Source organism: Strix aluco, chromosome Z, assembly GCF_031877795.1.
Source record: "Strix aluco isolate bStrAlu1 chromosome Z, bStrAlu1.hap1, whole genome shotgun sequence".
Lineage (NCBI taxonomy): Eukaryota > Metazoa > Chordata > Aves > Strigiformes > Strigidae > Strix > Strix aluco.
In genome coordinates, this window is record NC_133971.1 from 16,885,830 (window position 1) to 16,911,751 (window position 25,922).

General features: G+C 47.1%; 2 protein-coding genes across 2 annotated transcripts; one reads left to right on the top strand and one right to left on the bottom strand.

Moving 5' to 3' along the window:
* The first annotated feature begins 457 nt into the window (after window positions 1-457).
* LOC141918761 (acrosin-like) lies at window positions 458-4,667 on the top strand. Its single transcript, XM_074813627.1, has 6 exons — window positions 458-544; window positions 2,165-2,277; window positions 2,589-2,786; window positions 3,123-3,420; window positions 3,695-3,814; window positions 4,305-4,667. Exons 1-6 carry the CDS (start codon window positions 458-460, stop codon window positions 4,665-4,667), a joined length of 1,179 nt encoding a protein of 392 aa, XP_074669728.1.
* An 11,085-nt stretch (window positions 4,668-15,752) lies between these two features.
* Window positions 15,753-17,431, bottom strand: LOC141918762 (forkhead box protein J1-B-like). Its single transcript, XM_074813628.1, is given in 5 exon segments — window positions 15,753-16,021; window positions 16,024-16,050; window positions 16,053-16,536; window positions 16,918-16,969; window positions 17,361-17,431. Coding segments are annotated over 5 exon segments (903 nt in total).
* Between the last annotated feature and the right edge of the window lie 8,491 nt (window positions 17,432-25,922).

Genomic DNA, 25,922 nt, shown 5'->3' on the forward strand with positions numbered 1-25,922 from the left:
CCTGAGCTTACTCTGCATCTCTTCCAAAATCAATGTGTCACTCTTTCTTTCCCTAGATATTCCCAAGAATAACTTAAGACTTCTTGTGTGTGTGTTTCAGATTGTGCAGTGAATGTCCATAAGAACTGCAAGAGTTTACTGGCTGAATGCAGCAGCATCAGACCCAAGGTGGGTTTTAAAATTTGTTCTTCTTCAATAATAACAGTGGTTGGCATAGAAAGTTTAATTTAGAACAATAATTTCCAGGAGGTGGAAATGTGGCCGGTGGTTGGCAGGCATGGTCCTCTTGTAAGGTCTGTCAGGGGTGCTGGGGCTGATCAGTCAGGGGGGCTGCAAGCACACGCCATCCACAGGACTGAAAGGATCTCTCTCCTCTTGCTCGGGAGATAGGCCAGCTTCAAGTTCAGCAGGGAACGGCACACGCACACAGCACTCCCACCCATAGCTGGCCCTAGACATGGGGTGTTTCCAACTGCTGGGTCCCTCTGACCTGTGTTCCCTTCTGCTGTCGCTAGCAGCCAGGCCTCTGGAACCACCCCCCCGGGTACAGAGTGGGGCTGCGCAGAAAAGGATTTGGAACTCCAAACAGTAGCTCCTTGGTCCTCCCTTCTCTCCATTTTCTGTGCTTATACATCCCCCTCATCTTCATCAACTCCTCCCTTTCTCTGCCCTTATCTCCTCTCACACAAGGGACCCACCCCTGGTTGTTGTTCCCCCTTGCTCCCAGGTTTGCTCCATCTGTGAACAGATTTGGTGTTTCAGGTGCTGTTAGCTAGGTCACCTTGGACTTCCATGGCATTCCTCCTGTGGTTTCCTGGCTACTGCTGTCCCTGCCAGATTCCTCTCCCTAAAATGACCCCATCTCTTCCTTCAATTATCTGTGAACTGCGGCCATCTCCCACATCATTCTCCTTAACCGCCTGCAAAATCTGGTGCTGGAAAAGCAGAGTATCCACAGAAGACAAGATGCCTTCTCTCAGGCCGCCTTCTGCCTGCTCTGAGCAGATCTGGGGCACCACCTCCCGGTCAACTTTCAGAAACCGAAGCGGCCTTGAGTCCAGTTTGGGGCCCAGCCCTGGTGCCTCTGAAGCCATGCTACACCTCAAGGACCCTGAGAGCAGCTGTTCCGCTTTCAGACAGTGCCTGCCCTGGCATCCTAGGGACCAGGCTGGGTGCTCAGCTGTGTGCCTTATGTCTATCCACACAAGCCAGGATGCCAGTAGGGAGCTCCCACACCTTTCGTGAGCTTTGAGGCTGCCACTCTTCAAGCCACGGCCTCCAGGGACCCAGCCCTGCTCAGCAAATGCAACGCAGGTGGCTAGCTCCTGCTTCTCTCCCGTGACTGCCCTGCACTCCAGCATGTGAGCTGCAGAAGGGAGACTGACGAGCTGAGGCCGATCCAGGATTGACCAAAGCCATGGAGAACGGCATGTGGGGCTGAGAGCAGGAGCAGCCTTCTCTGTTTAGGGTCTGCAGTTGCCTGTCCTCGGCCACGTGTACCAGGTGCCACAACCACCCTTGTCGGTGCTGGCCCAGAACAGCAATAGAACACACAGAGAGCAAGGACAGGAAGCCTGCCAGAGGGGGTTGCTGGGGGTGACGTGGCCAGCGTGGACAGTGCTGCCTCTGCTGCATAGCACTTTGTGCAGGAAGGGTGACACTGCTTGGGTCTGCTCGGTTTATTGGGCTCGCACATCACTGATTGCCTGCCGCGGCTGTAACCAGATCGGCTCTGTAACACCCAAACGTGCGTACTGCCTGTAGTAGTCATGTTCTCTGGTGTACGTTTGTTGGGAAGGACCTGGTGGCAAAGGGCTGCAGAGAGCAGGGGTCAGTGAACTCCCCAAAGAGACTGTGGTGCCACACTGGGTTTTCTCCTGCTAGCCGTTGGCAGGCGGTGCTGGGGGCCGGGTGCTGCTGCCTGTCATGGGGCCTGCACACCCTGTCCCCCAAGCAGAGCATTCAGCCGGGGTCTGTCGGGGGTGTCATTTGCCAGCTTCTGCCTCCCCTCCTGCTTGGAAACCTCCATGTTGTGCCCCCTGCCTAGAGACCACTGTGCCCAGCCCCCGGAACAAGCGACGCTGTGACATCAGCCTCGTTGCCAAGGGCACCATGGGCAACGTGAACCCTGCGGGCACTCTGTCAGCTGGTGCACTGGTGGCAGGGAGCCCTCAGTTCTGGCAGCTGGAACATGCCGCTGGCAGCAATGCATTTGCTTCCCCTCCTCGTCCTGCTGGCCCTGTGCTGGCCTGTGCACGGCACCTGGGACAACTGTGGGTAAGTGGGCGAGGCTCTGGGAGGGAGCTTGGGCAACCTGATGGGGTTCCCTGGAGGGTGCCCGCTTGTCCCCCGAGGCCACACCACGGCTTCCCCAGCCCCACGCGGGAGCCTCGGTTCCTTGCAGCACCCGGGCTGCTGGCACAACTCGCCTGCGGGGCAAAAGCAGAAAGGGGGGCGGATGCCTGCCCACCCCACTGGGCTCCCTGGCCTCGCTGTCCATGCAGTGCCCCGTGGGGAGGGCAGACGGCTTCAGCCGGAACAGCAGCGAGCCATCGAGCAGGACACTAATGAGTTTCTGGTTACAGAAGGACCTGCGGGCTCCGGCCCATGGCTTCTGGCTACGGCACCTCGCGCGTGGTGGGTGGCACAGACGCCCAGCCAGGGGCCTGGCCCTGGATCGTCAGCATCCAGGATCCCTATGCAGCAGGCACGGGGCACATATGCGGAGGGTCCCTCATCAGCCCACAGTGGGTCCTCACAGCAGCCCACTGCTTCACCAAGGCCAGGTAAGGAGGGCCAGGAACGGGGATATCCCCCGGCACTCGCAGGTGCCCCGTCCACAGCACCACGTGCTACTCCCGTCCCCTTTCCTTGCAGTACGCCCAGTGCCTGGGCACTGCAGAGCCCGGCTGAGAGGCTGTTCAGGAGAGGGCTGGGCTTGCGCCACCGCTTCCTAGCAGCCTCCAGCTCAACACGCCCTGAGCCCAAGGCATGCTAGGGCACTTGCAGCCTCCATAGCGCTGCTTTCCTCTCTCCCGTGTGAAGCAGGGGGCAGGGAACTGCTGGGCTGCTGCAGCATGTGGCTGGGCTCCCTCTGAACCCTCTCCCCATCTGCCTTCCAGGCACATCACCATGTGGCGCGTAGTGATCGGGGCCACCCAGTTGACTCAGCTGGGCCCGGAGGCCCAAGTGCGAAATATTAAGCATCTGCTGGTTCACGAACACTACAGCAGCGTCTCGGAGAGGAACGACATTGCGCTGCTGGAATTGGACCAGCCTGTCCAGTGCAGCGACTCTGTACAGCTTGCCTGTGTGCCCGACGCCTCGCTGCGAGTCTCAGAGCTGACAACCTGCTATGTCAGCGGTTGGGGGTCCACGACTGCACGATGTGAGTTCCCAAAACGTGCTCGTGTCCTGAGTGCAAGCTTGGCACACTGGGGAGATGGGTTGGGCTTCCTGACAGCAGAGGCGAGAGCCAGAGCCCGGCTGCGGGGACGTATGCCCATAGAGAGATGGGCCTGGCCCAGGGTCCAAGGCGAGACAGAAGGCAAACGCCGGTAAAATGTCTCTCACAATGCAAAGCCAAGCCCTGGGGAAGGGGTTCACCCAGACAGGGCAGGAGACCTGGCATTGAGCTGCTGGGTGTTAATTCCTTTCTCTGCTCACAGCTCGAGGATCAACTGATGTCCTGCAGGAGGCCAAGGTCCACCTCATTGATGTCAACCTCTGTAACAGCAGCCGGTGGTACGCAGGGGCCGTCCACCCCCACAACCTGTGCGCCAGCTATCCGCAGGGCGGCATCGACACCTGCCAGGTAGAAGTGTGCGACAAGGCGGCGCCCAGCGCCACAAGCAGCCTCAGCACAGCCGCCCAAACACACCCCGGTGCGGGCTTTGCCTGGCAAGCCACCCTCCCACTGCTGGGTCCCCACCGCTGGCGGGGCTCACCTCCCCTTCCCCAGCTGCAGGTCCTTGCCCACGGCCCCACTTGTCCCAAAGGCCCGGGACTCTGCCCAGAAAGCCCATCCAGCGCTCCTGGCAGCCCGGAGGTCCAGATCCCAATCCCAAAACATCCCTCTTGCACACATCCAGCATCACTGTGCAGAGATGAGAGAAAGCCCTACCCCACAGGCTTACTACCCTCTCCCTGACAAGGTTCTGTAGGCCCCAGCACCTGCGCAAGGCAGAGCCTCTCTGTGCAGCGGAGGCAGCCCTGGCACGTGCTGTGAGACAGAAGGAGCCGGCCCTAGTGCTGCCAGCGGCCACCCGACACCACCTTAATCCTCCCTCTCTCCTCCGCTGCAGGGTGACAGCGGCGGTCCTCTTGTGTGCAAAGATAACAACGCTGACCACTTCTGGCTTGTTGGAGTGACCAGCTGGGGGAGAGGCTGTGCAAGAGCAAAACGGCCTGGAGTCTACACCTCCACTCAGCACTTTTATGATTGGATCTTGGTACAGATGGGACTGCGCCCTGCAGGCACGGCTACTCCAACGCCACGGCCGTTCTTCACCTCAACCCCCTTTCAGAGGCCAGGGCCAATAGCAACACAAGCGGGCAGGTTCACGCCCTGTCCTTTTCCACGCCAGAAGCTGGTGGAATTCTTTAAGCTGCTGCAGGAGCTCCTGCAGGTCCTACGGGGGAAAAAGACTCCAGCAGCAGCAGCATGAGCAGGACCCAGCTCAAGCTGCAGCGCACCATGACCGTCTGCTGGGGCATTGCCTGCTGAACCAAAGGCAGCCTCAGTGTCAAAGGCCTGCTCGGTCCTGACCACGCACACAAACGCTCCAGTTGAGCATTCCAGTTCCTGAAATAAAGTTGCCAAGTTTCACAACTAACCATGCTGCAGTCCAATTCAGTCTCCTGTGCAAGGCAAGGACTTCCATGCCTGGCACCTGCAAAATGAGGCTGCAGGCAGCCAGGTTGGGCACAAAGGGAAAGAGTCACTCAGAAGGGCTGGTCAGAGGGGAAGGGGAGGGTGCAGTGGAAGAAGGGGGCGAGAGGTCTTGAGGACAGCAGTTGGAAACGCAAAGTGTCTTACACCGGCTACTGGTGGGATCCTTGTGTGTGTGCACAATGCACCAGTAAACTTGAAGCTGGACTCTCTCGTGACACAGGAGACACAGATCTGGAAAGACCCAAGGTTTGCACTGATGACTGCGTAAGGAGCTTGACATCCAGGCACAGATATTACATGGACTTGATTTCCATACTGTTAGTTGAGGAATCTACGCACGTGCTGTGCTTATGAATCTAGGGAGTGAAGGTGTGTTTGTGTTTCACTAGTAAACATCCAATCCTGATCATCTGGAAAGGCAGAAAAGGACTGGCCTGTGTTCATGTTTATGTAAGCGGTGGTTACGAATACGTGGGTGCTGGTAAAGGCATCACTCTAAGGCGATCTGTTTTGCCGTTCACATTAATTGTGTCAGTCTGTGGGTGTGTTTGTGTAGCCGGCTCTTTGGAATGCAGCATAAGTCTCTTGAACGCACACATGGGAACAGCAGCAGCCACATTCATCAGGCTGGGACAGGGGAAGCCTCCTGGGTGTGAGAGTCCACGGGATTCAGCTCTCGTGGACCTGAAAGGAGAAATCCCCCGTGTTCAGAAGTCTACTGGATCCGGCTGCTCCGTAACAGAATGGGGAAGGAAACCCAAAGAAACTCCGTAGCAGAGCTCACAGTGCGGACAGAGAGGCAGCAGTGTCTGGGCTGTGAAAGCAATGGGGAGTGCTGGCAGCTGGGCTTGCACTGTATAGTAACCGGACCGCCTTCTAACAAAAGGGCAGGAAGGATGCAAGCTCAAAGCTGTCTGAAAAAAGTGATTTGGTGTTTGTTTTCTCCCGTAGGTACCATTAAAGCATCTGGGCAGGACCCTTCCCTGCAGGCCCAAGAGTGGCTTAGCTCTCCTGGCAAGCTTTGCCTTGAAGAAGCATGCAGGAACAGCTCAAAGGTTTGATAGCCAGACAGCCTCTATGCTGGCACGGGAGGATGACTCCAGATGATCCGCCTGTTCCCACAGAAACCACAGCTGAAGTAGCTCACACTCCAGACGCTTGCCAGTGAGCCCTGCCCCGGCAGCCGCTCCCTACCTCTTTGGGAGAAGCTGGATCAACTGTTCTGCAGACTGGGCCTGTTCATTTCCTAGTCTGGGTGGAACACGGCAAACGAAGACAAGGCACAGGACTCTCCTGAGCAGTGTCCACTCACACATGGAACACTAAGAACAGCATTCAGCTACACAGAGCTTCTGTCTACAGTATGGCTGTCAACACCACCTCCGTTTGCCTCGGACTTCCTGCACAGTCCGTGCAATCCGTGCATTCAAGGCTGGCTTGACACATCCTACAGGAAAGGCTTTTATTAGGCAAGATCTATCATGCCCCTGAACCAAATGAACTTCCGTAGACTACAGTAGGAGCCTGGACACCTTATTCAGGTGGACAGACCTAGTCATAGCTGCGATGATTTCTACCTTCTAGCAAGGAAGCCCATGTCTGACACTGTACTGATAGAGAATAGCAGGAGACTGGTCCTGAGGGTATGTGTTCTCTCGCTGATGCTGAGCAGAAAGCATTATACTCTCTCACAGGATGCAGGAGATGGATCACAACCCAGCTGACAGCAATAAAGGGTGCCTAGCTGGGGTTCCTAAGACGAGGGAATCATCCAGTGATCCGCAGAGGAAGGTGAACAACTTTGCCAGCAGGTCTGTTTAGACACTGTAGCCCAGAGAAGTACCACAGAACCCTGCAGGCCGAATGACCAACACAAAGGCAGTTACTGACTGTATGGGGTGGGGGTGGGGAAGCCACATAGCAGGTTATGCTTCTTTTCCAGCACAACATCCTGCAATTTTTATCTAGGTACTGCTCCAATCAGCTTTTGAGCTCTTGCTGGATGAAATGGGCAGTGTGGTAAGGACAGAGTTGGAAGGACATCACTTGAATAAACTTTAAATGGATCAAATCAGTATTTTTAATTGCTAGTAAAACGAAGAAAAGAGCCTGTAAGACAGCATGCAGGGTCGGTAGAGGACCCAGGTTTTCATCTGGCAAAATACAGCCCTGAAAGACTAATACTCAAGAACTCATCTGGACCTAACAGATGTATGACATTCCTTCTCAGCTAGGTCAGAATCCTGAGACATTGAAAGAAGATATCACTGGAAGAGACAAGAAATATAAGGCAGTGTGATCATAAAAAGTAATATACAGGACAAGTGTCAGCTGGGACTGTTTTTTGTCAAACTCCACCAGATCACAGCTGTGACACTACCCTTACCATGACACAAGCAGGACCCTCATGGTAATAGGTGCATGGGTGCTCTGGAACGTCTCCTGTCCAGCCGTGTCCCAGAAGTCTGTACACACAAAAAACAAGCTTAGAACGACACAACTTCCCAAGCCCTGTTTTGCTTACAACTTAAAGCCAGGATGGAAAGCCGAGTCCACCTACTCAGGGTCACAAATTAGGTTTCACCTCACTAATCTGAAAGATGCCAGGGCTAAGAGATTATGCAAAACTAGGGCCTTTTCTTAGCTAGGCTTAGCTATGAGTTGTGCAGACACTGAACATCGCTATAAACATACTAGCAAAAGAGAAGTCATCAATAGACGTGACTTGGATGGTAAGACAAAGCTAGTCAAAAGTGCAAAGAGTGATAACAATATACAATACTTTATCACTAGAGAGAACAACAGGAAACAACATCTAAACGTCTTGAAACAGCTTGATTTCTGACACAGTGATAAATAGCCAGGTGCCTGCCATGGGAATTGTTCCATCTCCTTTCACAGGCAGGAATGGCCTTGGGAGGGGAAGCGTTTCCTCTGAAATGCCCAGGCAGGGGAAGGGAAGGTGATCACTGCTGTAGTGCAAGTTCTCTTCAGATCTGATCAAAGCACACTGGGATTTTGACCATTTAATGTAAAGAGCTGTGAATCACAGTATTCTTGTCATTGTGGTCCTCAGAATCCTGACTTTGTAGTCAATCCAAGTTATATTTTCACCTTTCCCAGACTATTAACCCAATCCCAGAATACTGTCAGTGCAACAAGCTCTGTATTACCATATTCATGTAGACCTACAAGATGATACGGCTTAGAGACACAGAATCAATCCACAGAACAAAAAACCAGGCATTATGAGATGCTAATCCCCTTCAGCAAACAGCAGATTAAAAAAAAACCCCACACAGTTCATGGCTGCTTTTTGTCCCTTCATGATTTTAGATCCTCTTTCTTCAGTTACAGCTAGCAGACACTCTATTCTACAAAGTGTCCCAAACACCCTACATTTTGGTGGGAGGGTTGCTGAGGGGATCAGGAATGAAGGACAGAAATCCACAGCCAGTGAAGCTTCATTAATTCCACTAATCACAGACCAATTTGTTTACAGGAAAGTATTGTGGTTTGTTTCTTGTTTGCCTTACAAGTGTGAACAGGTGTCCTAATATATTCTGTGTGTGGAGTAACAGAGGAGCAGCCACTACTGAGAGCACTCTGCTCAGGCTTAATTCATAAATGGAAAAGTGATTCTGCATTCAACAGGAAGGATAAAAACGGTACCCTGCTGTTCAGTGGGAGACAGAATTTAAGTATCCTGTAATATAGTTTGCTACATCACCACATGTCAGGCTTGACTTTCCTAATTTACACCAGTAAGTCCTTACAGAAGAATAAATCTTTTCAACTCAAGGCTTCTGATTTACACCAGGGCAAATGGAAGTGCAGGAGGCCCTTCTTAATAAAATGTGTCAGCTACTGTTAAATGCATTAATGGCAGATACAATAATATGTTAGTATTGTATTGCAAGATAACAATATCAGCACTGGATTGAAAAGGGAACTCAGTTACTGTTTGTTGTTAAGTCATTGACACCACCATTTTCAAAAAATCATTTAATCAGTTGCAGTGTTCTCCAATTTCAGCTGCTTTTTAATTAAAAGAATGAATCAAATCACAACTAAAAAGAAATCAGAAGCACCCACTTTGGGGAAAGAAGTTTTCAAAGGATGGCTTTAACATAAGCTATTACATTCAATTTTAGGTGATACAAGGTCACACAGAAGGTATAATTTCCTTCAGTACAGTCACACCTGAAACTATATGGGGAGTGTTTTTTCTCCTTCCATTCCCAGATTCTTCCATGGTACAAAGGCTGCAGATACATAGTTTGTAGAAGACAGTGCCAACAAAGTACCAATCACAATGCAAATGCTCCTTGCCTAAATGATTCTCATTAACATTTTTTTTAAATATTCCATTTTTAAACAAAGATAGCCAGTTTAGAGGTATTTAGACTACAGCTTTCAGCACTATTCTCATTTTCAAGCTGAAGTGCCCTCTGCTGCACATGATTCCAGATGCCTCTGCTCATACATTTCGTACAGAACTTTTTCTAAACGTGAAACTTACTTAGAAGAGGGCAGACTCCTATAACAATATATCATTTAATTGTTGAAAATCATTTTCCTTTTTACATCAACAGGATCTGCATTAGGGAAAATTCTAAAGGGCGTTTAAACTTTGTGCCAAGAATCGAAACTTTGTTGGCTTTGCTCAGGTGCTCTGATTCTGTGGAGAGATGACAGGCAGATGAACAAACAAGAAAACAGCAAAACAGGTGGAACAGTGCTAAGGAACAGCAAGAGAGCAGGTAGCTAGAAACACACAATAGAAGATTGAATATATAGGAACAGAGACTGCAGAAGAGATTCAGAATGGAGAATTTCAGCAGAAGAGAGAGCATACAAAATCCATCCAGGAACTAAACCAGTAGGCAGCTACATCCTTCCTCTTCTCCATACTGCAAAATGTAGTTGCTAAAGGGTTTATGCTGCTTTTGGCTGTCACAGCATTCAGAATGACAGAGGGGCTAAACCCAAATATACAGGGGAAAAAAAAAAAAACCCAAACATTTAAACAGGTTTTGGAAGAGAAAGTATATCCTGGATCAGTGGAGAAAGGGACAAAGAATACAAGTGACCTCAAATTCAGGTCCAAGATGCAACTAGGAGAAAATGAAGTTAGGTATCATTTGAAGGGGAAAAAAAAAAAAAATTGAAAGTCAATAAAACCAGACTTTCCATTTGGCTAAATTAGATTTCAGTCCTGAATTTACCTAGGATGATGAAGTCAGATTTCTCCACATCATTTCTCCGGTCAGGAGATGAGTAGGTCATCCTTGATTTCTCCTTCTGAACCTTCTCTCAATCTACAGATGCCTGTAGACTCAAGAGCTGCTTCCTCTGATTCCCTGACACTTTGTGGCAATCTAGTTCTTCAGGAGCTCAGTGGGGGTAACAGGAGACTTGTCTGTCTTTGAGGACGGAGGACATCTTCAGCCAAAGAATGTTAGTTTTGTGAAGCAGCAGTAAACTCCTGAGAGGTACCTGCCTGGACCTGAGTAAGAACAAATTACTCCCGAGCTGCTCCATCTTTTCCTGCTCTTACCTTGCCATCCAGATGCTTCATGAGGAAAACAATGCAGAGGAGACATGTTTTCTTTCTCCTAAAGATTACAAGCCAAAAAAGTGCATTTTTTTAGGGTAGGGTGTTTCCCTGGTAGAGATGAATGACAGGACTGAGGCAGTAAGAAGGATCAGTATGCTATGACCCAGAATTAAAACTGATCTTAGGCTGCCCCTATAAATCTTTCATTTTTCTTACCATTATCATTAGTTAGACTTGTATAATCAAACAAATACCATCCTTCAAAGGGCAGGTGGAGAAATCAGCTTGCATGCTTGCTAACTGAAAGACCTGATAAAGGAGGCTAGGATGCATCCAGATCATTAACGCCTTTGTCTTCAAAGGATTTTCATCATTAGCAAGTTACTTTTCATAGAATTTTTGGACGCATGTTAAAAATATTTTATTATCTTCACATTTAACATAAAGCTCAAGCACTACAGAAAACTAATTGTCAGTCATTTGCTAAATCTAAAGCAGTTTTAGGATATTAGGATCAGTCTTCTAGTGCATTACATGAACTTTAATGTCATCAGTGAGAGGCGGGGGGGATAATCAGGCTTAATAGGCTTAACCAAAATACAGCCACCGGCATTCAACCACATGCCAATAGTTGCAAGCTTTCGGGATCTCTGACGTACTGTACCATCTCCAATGCTACTGTACGATAAATCAATTTTTTTAAAATGTAGCCATAAAACCAAGGTCAAACTGATATCCACATAGCTAAAATGACCTTGGAATAATTAAAAGATGAACGGGTGCCCTTCATTTTTTCTGCTGAATTTAGACATACACATTAAAAAAATACTCATTTTAGTTCTGCTTTTCTAGCAGTAGGTGGCACTATCAAATGCCACTTTCATAATCATCTACTGTTGCACCGTATCATTCCATATTCAAGTGGAAGAACTGCAAGGAAACATGGATAAGGTTATTTTCCTTCCTGCTTCCCCTAAACAGAACAGAAAATGCATCCTGCAGATTTTTAAACGGTAATAATGCTCAAATACATTTTTACAACAGTTAGAAACTTGAGAGAAATATGTTATTGTTTTTTAGAGTATGCTACTTAAGACAAATGGCAAGCAGATAAATATGCTACATGCTCCACCAATCTCTACGATAATATCAATATTTTTAAAAATTATGTTTTTAAAAATAGGTATTCTGTCAGCACTTTCAACTACCTTTTTGTGACCTATTAAAGTACAGAACATTACTATTTTTTCCTTCAATTTCCATATTTTCCCAGATTTGTAGATAATGTACATGGTTTGTAAATAACACACCTTCTTAGCTTGCAAAATAAGCACTCTGCTACTCTTCCCCTTCAACTTTTTGACCACCTTTCTCTTTCTTCTGTCTTCAGACTCACCAGTTTCTTTCTCTGTGCAATTGCACGTGTTGCTATCTTTCCTTCTCCCACTACAGGCATGCTGGCTCTGCAGGCCTGATTTCAGAAAGATGCTTAACAGCTGCAACATGGAGTCAGAATCCTGAGCTTCGTATTTATGAGGCTCATCATGTACAAAACATTGTTTTGGAGATTTGCCACTTCTCCGGTGTAATTTTTGAAGTCCCAACTCCAATAGAACATGCTTCTCACCTGAGCTGTTTGCATAAGGGATAGACTTCATAAGAAAGAAAAGTATACCAGACTAAGTCTCTTTTGGATTTTAATTCCTTTTGTTTCAAAGTAAAATACACTGGAAGCCCAGAAAAAACTTCTGTTTGTCTCAAAGCAAGGGAAGAATTGAACACCACAGCTGTTTTCTTAAGACTTTTGGTATTATGGCAAAAGCATTAAATCAGTCTTAAAATTGCTACGTGCCATTAGGCAACCTTCTACTCTTTCTCCACAGATCAGCCACTTCCCTGCAATTTCACAGCACTTTCTAAGACAAAGTGTGCCCAAACTGCACCGACAGTGCGCTGACACAACACGCTTCATGTTCCATTGCCCACTGTCCTTAGCTGCTGGTTTTCTTGACTGCTGTTCCCACAGAATAATGGTACACTTGGCCTCTGCCTGTGACTAACCCATGTTGCCACAGGGCTTCTTTTAATTGAAATACATAGCATATACTTTCTGTTTTGAAGCAACAGCCAAACATGTAGTAGAGAACTTATTTACAATGCACACAATGACAAACAGAAGATGGCCTAGGAGGCAGGTGAAAAAGAATTTCAGCAGATTTAAAAAACAGTTTTTAATTTACAGTACACTTTAAAGGATGCAAATCAAGCAATAGACTCAGCTGACTGTTCTTTTAAACTTAAAATAAACACTTAAATCATATTTCTCATTAGCCACACCATTTAAGGTTCATCTTAATTTAGTACATAGACTGCAAGATTAGAGGAAAAGTCTTGTCTCTGTTGTTGTAAATGGCCGTGTTTGCTGTGGCTTTAGTCAGAGAGGGTTATACCTGACTGCAGTGATTTACGTGACATCAGACAGAAAATTTGTCCTTCATCACGGTAGAGATTCACCTGCTACAGGTTCTGCAGTTTTGGGGAAGGGAACTGGTCAAACATCCACTCAATTCCCCCAGAGCTCCGTGACGTTGTTCAACATTTCTGAAATAGCTATTAGATGAACCATGACACTCCCTACCTTCTACCAGCAAAAAAATGCAGTGGCTTTCAAAGGATTGCACAAATGGAGAGTGTGAGCAGCAGCCTGCATGGCAGCAGGTCTGATCCATGCTAGACACTGACATGGTAAGGAAGTTTGTACAAAATGTGCCAGAATTTAAAGTCTTTTTGTAACGCTGCTTTCACCTATAAACCTGTCCCTGTGGCTACAATATTGGGTGGATTCACATTATGTTACCTTGTTTTCTGGGTGAAATTACCTCACGGCAGCTGAAAGACCTCGGAATAGGATATGAATTGAACCCAGACTAATTCTATAGAAAATCTCATGAGATTATCAGATCTCAGGCAAGTGATAAACCACAGCACAACTGCTGTGAAGCGCACATCACATACAGCACCACAGCCACGCACACAACGGCACAGTAACTTCCTTTTGGGAGGAATCCAGCACAGATGCTGACAGCAGGGCACTGTTGCTCTGTATTGAAGGAAACTGAGCTGCCTACTGTGAAGTGTAATTCGGGGCAGTTTGCAGTGCTGATGTGTTGAAATGTCTAGAAACTCTGGTAGGAGAAAAAGCCAACTGCTGACAAACTAACATATGAAGTAAACTAGGATGGGAAGCCAACTGATGATTTAAGCAATAGTTTTCCTAATACAATGCCATACAAATGCCCTAGAATATAGAAAGGAATCTGCTTTGCTTTCAGAAAGAGCCAAAATCCAATGCCTTTGGTGTAAGAGGCAGCATTTATGTCTAAACTTAGAGGAAGAACATTCTTGCATTTGACAATGCCTTTTTAAGGTCTTGCTGTCATTAAAAAAGACAAATGAATAAAAGAAAGCTTTCTGAAATTAGACAATGCTAGATTACTTTTTCTCTAGATTAACTCCCTTACACCTTTCAAGACCCAGCTGCACTAATGAAGGGGCAGAGAGCAAAAGACTGAGATGAAAGGCTAGCTTGGAAAACAGGGAGGAGAGGACAGATGCCACCTTTTTTCAGTAACGGTGCTGAAATTGTGGCCTAAGATGTCTTGCTATTGAAAACATCAAGTCCTTTTAATCTTGTGCAACATATCTGAAATCAGCCAGAGGTAATGCTGACTATCCTTGAATTCATCCTGCATTATGCTTATGGAAGCTTAATTAAATTAGCTGTTTGGTGTGCACATGCTCATTACAACTTACTGTACTCTGTGTTTAGAAAACAAAAAGAATAATTTTCCTTTGGAAACACATGCTTTCATCAGCTGCACAGGTGATCTTCAGAATAAAGGAATTTTTGGCAGATTATTGACTATGGTTTTCCAAGTCAGTTGTGTAATTTAGAATTCCGAGAACATACAGCAGTGCCCTGAAATTAACCGTGCAGGTCACTAGTGTGTATGTTACAATGCACGCTCCCTTTTCTCCAATATAGACCTCTGTACCTGCATCCCATAAGAGCCAGGTAGCTTTTTACCTCCATCAGTATAATGCACATGCATCGCCATAATATCAAACCCAAATCCAAGATTTGTTAAATAAGCTTCTTTAAAAATCATTGAAACTCTCATCCCATTTAATCTCTGCATTCTTCTTCTCTAGGATGAATATAACTTCCCAGCTTCCACTAGCCTGGAAATATTACTGGACAAGCCTCTAAGTAATTAGCTGGGGAGCAAACTTTCTTCTTCCGTCAGCGGTGTTAGTGAGAAAAAAAAGAAAAATCCTGCAATGCTAGCCTTTATGAACGTTTCATGCCTTTTTGAGAGCTGTAATGTTGGGAAAAGCTGGAAAATTTGTGGTGAGTGTTTGCATGTCAATTAGAATTAAGAAGAGAAGAAAAACCAGATGATTAGTTATGATTCTTACTATACGTCTCTGAGGTAAATCTAAGCAAATGAGAATCTAACAAAATGAGAAGTGGAAACAGTGTGACTCTAAGGAACACAGTGTGTTAGGAACTGCCAGAAGTGTTTTTCATTCCAGTATACTCACTTGTTTATTGCTCCTTCAATTCTGCAGGTCAAAGATTCCCAGAACACTGTGAATCATACTTACTCTAAGTACTGTACATTCCTAAGTGACTACACATCTACAGTCTCTTTGCACTATTCACTCTAGCTGGTGCTAAATATTCCACTCCTGGGCTAGCAGAAAAGGCAGGTATCTCCGTAGAAACCTGCAGCTTGCTAAAACATGTTTGCAGGTGGCACAGAAATATCTACTTCCCAAAGCCACTTAACAAGAACATACGTGCTCAATAATTACACACAATGTAATTTAATTACACACAATGTAATTTAATTACACACAATGTGATTTAAGAAAATATTGCACACAGGCAAAATAGAAAGAAGAGTGTTGAATTTCCCTTTCTTACCTGATGGTTTGCGGGGAGCCTAGCACAGAGTACCAAGTGCTGAACATGTAACCTTCTGGATGATGCTAGAACTGCTTTCTGCACATGAGCTCTGGTCTCCGCCACAGTAATGTCAATGGCAAGACTAGCTGTCTTAAGCAGTCATCATTTATTGCACCCAGTGTTTCTGTAAATCATCTTACAATTTAGCTGGTCATAGTCAATGTAGATATCTCTGTCTCTAGAAAATCTTGTCCCTTGGGAGTCCCAGCAGTATGGGGGGAGCGTCCTACTAAAGTCTGTGTGGGCTTTGAAGGGTGTCCGGCCTCTTATACGAGAGATGCCAGACTGCTCCAGTCGCTCCCATCTGCTGGCAAAGAGGCATCACTGGGGTCAAACAACTGCTCGATGTTGACAGAGTTGGAGAGGTCATCTTCTGTCTCTTCATCCCAGGGATGCCGCAGGAGCGAAGTGGCCATCAAGGTTTCAAAGTCCAGGTTGTTCTGGTTGGATTCGGTGAGGACCTGCTCCTGTCCCTGGGCACAGTCCATGTGCTGCCCATCTCCTGTCAAGCCCACGTTGCCTGTTGTGGGTTGTTTACAGGTATGAGCTCCAGATCCTCAAAATTGAGACTTCTCCCTTCAGGCTGGTGTCAAAGATGGCTTCCCAGTCCAAGTCCCCTTCCAGTGATCGCAGCTCAGTCTGCTCATCCTGGATCAGCAAGGCAGGGTTGGAAAGCTGAGGTGCCTTAGCCATTTGCTTGAGCGAGGGCTGTTCGTGCTTGTGCCCTGCTGGATTGGAGTTCAGGTCGCTGGTGACTTCTTCAAACTCTTCCAGCAGCTGCTGCGACTCCACATTGACATTGAGGATGTTATTGGAGGTGGAAGCCGAAGCAGCTGGGCTGGCGATGCACTCTGCTTCTTGCTGGGCTCTTTTGGTGAAGGCCAGGTGGATCTGCACTGGGGTCATTCTCCGCTTTTTGGAGGCACCATTCTTGAGCCAGTCGGCGTATTGGGGGTCAAGCTTCCAAAACCCACCTTTCCCTGGCTTGCCCTTCTCCCGAGGCATCCTGATGAAGCACTTGTTCATGGAGAGGTTGTGCTGGATGGAATTCTAGACCCAAAAGAGAAAAAAAACAAGGCTGAATGCTTGTCTGCTGCTGCAGACAGTACCTGTGTGGAGAGACTGATTTATACAGTCCCAGGACTCTCCCCAGCCCTACAAGAGGCTGTGAAGCCTTGTGAAGACATTAGATGGTGAAGAAGCTAGAGACCGCCCCATCAGCAGCACTAGCAGGGCTGCAGCAACTCTTTTTTCAAGGACTCTACAAAGTGTTTATAGGCATATTAAGTTATTTGAGAAGGAGCATATATCTTCCCACAAATGCAGGGGAGGAATGGAGGGGCAGAGACTGTCAGAGTTCACAAAGACATGTTAACCCTTTATCAAACTCTGTCACTTTGAGCCCAGAAAAGCATAAGAAACTAATCCCACAGTCTTTGCTCCTTCAGCACCATTTGGATAAGCAGAATGATGGAAAATATCACTGAATCAATATTCCGGAAGAGTAAAGACTATGAAAAATAAATTCTTATAACTATTTCTACAGGTATGGGGAATTTAGATCAAATAGTTTTAAACATGAGCCTGTACTGCTTTGGAATTTCTGTAAGACTAGTTCTACAATAAAGTTACAATTTAAAAAGCCTTAAAAATAGTGAGAACTAATAGTGCAAAGTGAACTTCACATTAGTCAGTTCACACAGGTCTTTCTTGAAGGCAAGTTATCAACACCTTGTTTTTAATCACATTGAAAAGGGAGATAGCACCTGGAGTTTTCTGGCACCCCAGATGGGACAGCTGCGAAGCCTGGCCCAGATGGTCTTGCTGGATGCTGGTGGGGAGAAGCTGCTCCCCAGATTCCAGTGCGAACCTACCTATTGTTCAGGGTCTCCATGAGCAATGTCCTCATCTGGAGCAGGTAAGTTGACTCAAAGGTGCAACGCATGATAAAGAGACATTACATGGAGTATGGTAACAATAGGTGAAAGTGTTTTATAAGCTGTGTGGATGTTTGGACAGTGATAACTTGAGTGCATGAAAGCGTGGTTGGTAGAGAATGTTGTTTTCAAGTAACAGTATGGGAGCAGGACAAGGGACAGGACAATCTGAGGAGGTTTCCCCTTGCTCCCCATTAGGATGCATCCTGAAAACACTGGAATAAGTTCAGTGGAGGTCCCCTAATAAAGGGAAAATTAAAGGAATAATATACTCAGTGGTGGCCAAGGTATAAATTGGAGGATGAGGAAAAATGGCCAGAAATGGGGACTTTGAAAGAAACACAGTTTTGTAACTCATGTTTTGCAGAAGGCTGGATAAATGGGATGAAATCCCATATGTGGATTTGTTCCTTACTTTAAGAAACCATCATGAAACAAGGAAAAAATGTAAACCGTTGGTATCAGATTCAAATGTATTAATAACAATGGAGGGTAGAAAGGAATTGCCTTGATGTTGCTCTGCTTGTAGTATTGGAAAAAAAATATTTGAAAATGGAGGATAAAAAAGAGGATGTGCAATTGTTGGTTTCCCTAGGTAAAGATCAGGATAGTGTTGTTGAAAGCAAGGAAAAGGGGAAGCGTTTAGTCCCATTGCAGGCAGAACTCAGGCGCAACAGAATCCTGTGATTCAGGTTCCGCTGCACCAGGCAGTAGGATCAGATGGAACACCTGTATATGTGAAAGCTCCTTCTTCAACCTCAGATTTAATGAACTGGAAGGAGTCTGATGGGTCATATTGAGAAAATCTGGAGAAAATGTGTGATAGTTGAAAATCATAATCCAGATTGGAATCATGTGCAGGTGTTGCTAAACACTTTGTTTCTGCCTGAGGGAAAGAGAACAGTGCTGGAAAAAGCTTGGGAGGAGAATGAGAGGCTAAATACAAGGGATGGTCCGGATAGTTTTATGCCAGCACAGAAGCCAGACTGGAATCTAAATACAGGGGTGAGCAGATTGATGAAGAAACAGTATCAACAGTTGACTACTTTGTTCGTAGGGCAGTCAGCACCAGATATAAGAAGAAAGTTACAAAAAGTAGATAGCATGTCTGGAACGTCAATATCTCAGTTAACAGAAAGTGCATACAAAGTGTTCAATAATAGGGAAGAATTGGAGACGGAGGTGAAACAAGAGAAACTAAAGGATAGGAAACAAAATGCTGCGATTTTAGCAACCACGTTTGCTCAAGCACAAACCCCCTCTCAGGAAGAGGCTTCCCAAGAGGACGAGGGCATGGACAAGGAACAGGGGGAAATACAGCAAATAGAATCCCTCTGGGAAGGGACCAGTGTGCGATCTGCAAGTAAAAGGGACATTGGAAAAACGAATGCCCACAGAGACAATCAGTTAATCGGATATCATCATCATCTGCACCCATTTTGGAGGCAGACTTATTTATGATTGGTAAGAAAGATTAGGATCGATGGGGTCCGGAGGTTGAGGAATTAGTCTCCCCAGCCGAACCTCTGGTTTCAGTTAAGTTAGGGAATGAGACAGTTAAATTCCTAGTTGATACAGGGGCAAGATATTTTGTACTAAATAGTTGTAAAGCATCCATAAGCAAATTCTCTATGTCAGGGATTGGTGCCATGGGAAAATGAGAAATCAGACCTTTCCTTCAACCAATTAAGTGCAAAATTTGGAATAAAATACTCACGAATTTTTGTACAGCTGAATGTTCATTACCTCTGATGGGAAGGGATTTATTAAATAAACTGGAAGCACAAATAACTTTTGATCAGGACAAAGTTTGAGTACATATTCTGCAAAACAAGGCTTGAGAGGCACAAGTATATGTGTTACAGGAATTATTAGAGACAAAAGATTCTGGAAATAAAGGAAAGCAAATTGAAGTCTCCTCAGAGATTATGGATGCAGTGGTCCCTTTTGTCTGGGCAACTGAGAAGCCTGGAAAAGCTAAGTCAGCAGAACCAGTAAGAGTGGAGTTGAATCCAGGAGCAAAACTGGTAAAATGAAAACAATATCCTATGAAATTGAAGGCCCGTGTTGGACTGGAGCTTATAGTTAACAACTTTTTAAAATATGGACTGTTGCAAGAGTGTCAATCTGAATATAATACTCCAATTTTGCCTGTTAAACAGCCACATTCACGGGAATACCATTTAGTAAAAGATCTGAGAGCTATTAATCAAATAGTGACTGATGTACATTCAGAGGCACCCAACCCTTACACTTTGTTAACAATGATAGTTGATTCAAATGTTTAATTTACAGTATTGGACTTAAAAGATGCCTTCTTCTGCATTCCACTGGAAGACCTTAGTCAGAAACTGTTTGCCTTTGAATGGGAAAGCCCTACAATAGGACGCAAAATGCAGCTGTGCTGGACAGTACTTCTTCAAGGATTCAAGAACAGTCCTACAGTCTTTGGTAATGTACTGGCAAAAGAACCAGAGCAATGGCAACATAAGAAGACTACAACTACCTTGTTACAATATGTAGATGATATCTTGTTGGGGGCAGACATGCCTGAACAATGTAAAAAGACAATTATCAGTCTACTGAACTTTCTGGGGTTAGCAGGATCCAGAGTGTCAAAAAAGAAAGCACAAATCATGCAGAAAAACGTGATTTATCTTGAATTTGAAATAACCCAAGGAGAAAGAAAACTGGGAGTTGAAAGAAAGGAGGCAATTTATCAAATCACACCCCCCCAGATCAAAAAGAGAACTCAGGTGATTTCTAGGGATGGCTGGATGCTGTCATCTGTGGATACCTAATTTTGGATTGATGGCCAAGCCTTTGTATGAAGCTGTTAAAGGATCAGGAGAGTTACTGGAATGGACTCCAGAATGCCAAAAAGGATTTGATGAAGTAAAAATTGCTGTTATAAGTGCTCCTGCCTTAGGTCTCCCAAATTCAACAAAACCTTTTAAACTTTATATGCATGAGAGAGGACATCAGGAACTGGGAGTGCTTGTACAAATGTTGGGGAATTGGAGAAAACCAGTAGCTTACTTTTCAAAACAATTGGACAAGGTAGGCGCTGGATGGCCAGGATGTCTGAGAGCAGTGGCAGCTGCTGTATTGTTCATACAGAGGCACAAAAATTGACCTTTGGATAGAAAGTTACTGTTTATGTGCCACATACTGTTGCAGCAGTACTGGAACAGAATGGACACCACTGGTTATCCCTGAGCAGGATGGTGCTATTTATACCAAGCAGTACTGCTGCAACAAGAGGATATAGCAACGAAAGTGTCCAGTGCATCGTTGTTACCTTTGCATGAGAAAGAATTGGCACATGATTGTTTACAGACTATTGAACAGATATACTCCAGTCATTCAGACCTGAAGGAATCTCCTTTACAGAATCCCAACTGTTTACTGATGGAAGCAGCTTCATTGTGAAAGGAGGACAGAAGGTTGGATATGCGGTTGTCAGCCTAAAAAAAGAAATAGAGACACAACTGCTGCCAGTAAGCACATCCTATCAGAAAGCTGAATTAGTTGCTTTAACTCAAGCTCTGGAATTATCAGAAGGAAAGTGGGCTAATATCTATACTGACTCAAAATAGGCTTTTGGAGTAATACAAGCTCATGGTGCAATTTGAAGAAAGTGGGTTGTTATCTTTGCAGGGGAATCCTATAGAATACAGTGAAGAAATTATGAAATTACTTGAGGCCATTAATAAACCTAAAGAAATAGCAGTGATACACTGCACAGCACATTGATCTGGACAAACTGATGTGATTATAGGAAATGGAAAAGCAGATGAGGCTGCAAAAACAATTGCTTTTATCAATAATTGTAGCAGTCTTAGTCCCAGAAAGAACTTTAAAAATCAATGCCCCTAAATATACAGAAAAAAAAAAAAAAGTTGGCCAAACAATTAAAATGTATAAACACTGCCAAAGGATGGCGAGTAACCCCAATTGGACAATGTGTGGTAACTCCACAAATAATGAGGGAGTTAATGGAGAGAACCCGTAAGAGTACACATATGGGAGCTGAAGCTTTAATTGAAGCCGTAAAGACATATGCTGTAGGAATCAATATGATTGCCAAAAGTGTTACACAACGATGTGAAATTTGTGTCAAAAATAATCCTAAAATCCAAAGGAGATCCCCTCCCAGAGAGGTGAAAAGGTTTGATGCCTGGGGAATGCTGGCAAACTGATTTTTCTGAATTACCTAATTGAAATGGATATACATATTTGTTGGTAATTGTCGATGCTTTTTCAGGATGGCCTGAAGCTTTCTCATGTTGCACCAATAAAGCAAGAGAGGTGGTAAAAATTTTATTCAAAGAAATTCTACTGAGGTTTAGGGTAACAGAAGGATTCTCTTCAGATAGAGGACCTCATCTTGTTGCAGAAATAGTTCAGGGAGTGTCAAGATTTTTACAAATTAGGGGGGATTTCATACTCCATGCAGGCTGCAGTCTAGTGGAAAAGTAGAGAGGATGAATCAGTCAATAAAGAGGCAGACTGGAAAATTGTGTCAGGAAAACCAGATGAAGTGGACAGAGGTTTTGTCACTAGCATTATTAAGAATTAGAATAACCCCTAGAGTTAGAGAAGGAGTTATACCATTTGAAATTTTGTATGGGAAACCTTACACTGCAAATTTAACAAGGAAACCCAAATGCATCTTAAATGTGATGAGATTTTGAGTGATTACCTCTTGTCTTTGGCAAGAGTTCTCACTTCTCTCCCATGCGAGGAGGCACTACAGACGTGGCCCTGGGGCTCCAGAGGCCCATGGCCGTGCCCCCCAGCAGGTGGGTGTCACCCACAGTGGGGCAGGTGGGACAGGGAGAGGCACCAGGATAAGGGGGAGAAAGCAGCACCCAGAGATGGGGTCAGACAAACAGCGATTTATTGTGTTTTCCTTGAAAAAAGACTTGCTGCAGCCCTGCTAGTGCTGCCGGCGGGGCGGCCTCTTGCAGGGCTGGGGAGAGTCCTGGGGGCCGGGGGCCCTCCTCTTTGGGGGGCACTGGGACCCCCCGGTTGAGCAGTCCCTGCCCCTGTAAGGAATGGAGGGGCTGCGGCTGCAGCCTTGGGCAGAGGGACCTGCCACCGCCGCCTGCCCCGGCTCCTCCTGGGGCTGCTCCTGCTCTGCCGGGACAGGAACAGATGGGGGGCGGCTGGGACCCCCGAGGAGGGCAGCTTCCAGGGTGCCGGCTTCCTCCTCCCCATCAGAGCTTTCAGGGCTGCTGGAGGAGGTCGGGCTGGAGTCGGGAGACCCTTCCCAGGAGGTGGTGGGGCTGGGGCTGGATGCGGGGCCGGCATGCTCCCTCCTGGCAGCGTAGGAGAGCAGCAGCCTCCAGGCCTCATGGCTGCACTGGTGCACGATGACATTGATGAGGCCATGCACCAGCGGTGCTGTGTGTTCCTGGAGGCTGTGCTGCAGCAGCTGGACAATGTGCTCTTCATCCGGACCGCAGATACACAGGGCGTGCAGGACCAGCTTTTCTGCTGTCACTGCCAGCCACCACTGTTCCTCATGGATTCCCTCCAGCTCCCGGCGCAGCCAGAGCAGTGCAGGGTAAAGAAGATGATGGTTTTCTTGGAAAAGCAATGCCCAGACCTCAGGCAGGAGGCCACCCACGGTAGCCCTCTCGTCTGTCCCCGCAGCCCCCTGCTCTTCCAGGAACGGCCTTCCCTGTGGAGAGGATGGAGGGGACGCCTCAGGGTGATGGGGGCTGCCGTTGGCCACGTGGCCAGGAGCTCTGCCTGCCTGGCTGCTGGCCACTGATGGCTGTGCGGGGGGCGTGATGACGTGCTCTAGGTAGTCATCTCTTCCCCTCACAGAAAACCTGACCTTCTCCATCAGGCCTCTGCAGAGTGGGCAGTTGGATGTCCTTTTTGCCCACCGCAGGACGCAGCCCAGGCAGAACTGGTGTTGGCATGGCTGCACAAAGGCGATGTCCTTTGGACTATCCTGGCAGACGGGGCAGATCGACTCTCTCCCAGCGGCCATGTCCGTGCTCTACAGCAGGTTCGGGAGAGCCGAGGATGAGGAGCTGCTTCCCCTCGCTGGTGTCACACGCTGGCTGCAAAATGCAGAGAGGCCCTGGTCACTCGCTGTCCCGGGGAGGAGAGGGGAAGGGAGGGGAGGAAGAAATGCCCAGGCTCCTCACGAAGGACACCCTCCGGCTCCCTGAGCCCCTTCGCCCACCCCCCCCCGCACAGCTCACCTCCGCTGCCACAAGCACCCAGTGGTGCCCGGCTGCCTGACCCAGGCAGGGCTGGGGAAACCCAGGGAATGGCTCCGGGACGGGCACCGAGAGCTGCCGACAGCAGCCCCCAAAGCACCACCCAGCACCAGGAGCAGCCTCGCTCGACCCTCCAGACCTCGCAGGCACGCTCGGCAGGAGTCCAGGCACAAGCCAGACTGGGCTGGGCTCTGCCGGTGCCTGGAGAGAAGCAGTGAGGGACGTGAGGTGACAGTCTGTGACTCGCTGACATCACAGTCCGCTTGGTGACGTCGGCCTCCGCCACTTGGTGATGTCACCTCGGGTCTTCTGCCCCTGCAGGCACACAGCATCAGGATTAAAATGAAAATACCATTTCTTGTTGTCGTCTTCGACGTTTCCATGTTACTCCAGGTTGGTTTCCTGCAACGCATGCCCATGACTGTGTCTCGTCCCCACTCCCAACACCTTGCAGACGTCTCCTGCGAGGGGCGCACGGTGGGACCAGGCAGCGTTGTCTGCCTGCGTGTCCTGGTTTAGCCAGGATAGGGTTAAGTTTCCCCAGCAGTGGGGGGGAAGCTCTAGCCGGGTTATTCATATGCCATGCTGACGTCACCTCCTGGCGTGAGCACGGGAAGAATCGGTGATCGCGTGGGTTGGCGCAGCCGGTTCTCTCACTGCTGTATCGGTATATACTTTGCTCTGTTCATTGTTATCACTGTTATTCTTATTGTTTGTTGTGTTGCTGTTGCTCTGTTGTATTAAACCTTTCCTTATCTCAGCCCTGGGGCTTTGTATTTCACTCCCTTTGTGGGGGAGGGGCAGCGGCCGTGTGTTCTCAGACCCTGGCAGGGGCTAAACCACCACACCACAGCTGGATGACGCCTCCCCCACCTGGCTGCCTTTGCCTGGGCAATGCCGGGATTTGCAGGCGGGACCTGGTTGTCAGTTGCCAGCCCAGGGTGAGAGTCATTAGTCCAAGCACTTCTTTTTTATTTTAGAAGAGCATTATCTGACAGTTTTGACTGTGTGAGAGCAAAGGGTGCTGTGTGAGTCAGCCACATGGGTCTGCCCATTAAAATCTCGTGAGGTGGCAGCTCATGTTTTCTATTCACAATGCTTCTCGTCTACGTCAGTGGGAGAGACAAACACATCCAGATATCTCAGGCCAGTCTCTGCACCAATTTTTTTGCTGGTTTGGTTTTAAAATCTACAGCCCCACTGGATTGGGGGTGATAGACACAAGGACACTTTGGTTGTAGTTGTAGGGCTGCATAATTTTTCTGTGTTACTTGCCCAGTAAAATGGCTTCCCTTGTTGCTATCTAGTGGTAGGGGAAGGAGTTCTCTCTGCAATTTGTTTTTGCAACAGTTCTTTCATCTGCATGTTTACAAGGACAGGCTTGTGTCCCTTGAACATCTCTCAAATGACAAGGACATACACAAAATTACAGTATCTAGGCCTCTGAATAAAGTACAGCTGAAAATTTACCAATGGTCCCCATGGCTCTGGGTGTGCAGCAATACTTGTGTTTTCCTTCTGTCTTACATCATTTTGTTGAAAAGTTATCCTAACCTTAGGAAGACTTAAGAATTTGAAGGGTATTTTGCTAGCAAGCTTCAGGCATTTACACATTCATTGATGACCAAATGAAAGCCCCTTCCTGATCATTCAAGCTACACAATGATTTGAATTAATAAAAATGTGTATGAGTCGTACAGATCCTAAATTTATGTGGACTGTTTAAAAAGCAAATCCTCTTTCAAGTTCTTTGAGTTTCCTTTTCCAGTATTAGCTGTATCTTCAGATACACCAACATGTTAATGGTGGTCATTAGCTCAGCAAGTTCATTAAAGGCACCTATTCTTCTCATCCCATTCCAAAATAATGTTGAGGATGGACAGAGAATAGAAGAATAGGTGCACAAGCACCATTTTGGGCAAACCCATCAAAAATGTGGAGCAAACCCGTCCTGTCATAGAGCTGCAGTCATCCCCCCTGTGCTGGTGTGGGCCACTGGCTGGGCCACCCAAGCAAGGGCAGGTCTATCTGCTCTTCTTGCCATACTCTCAAAGCCACTTTGCCTGCAGTTTGCAGGGAGCCGTAAATCACACCAGCCAGGCTCTCTCCTTGGGTTGCTGTAGTACAATTAGTGGGAAGCGATCAAGTGAACTATGGCTTGAAACCAGGGTGGGAGAGAAGGGGCCTTTTTAAGCAATAGGAGAGTTTCCCTACCTCTCTTTTACCATCTCCACAGGAATATCTCCTAGGGAGAAAT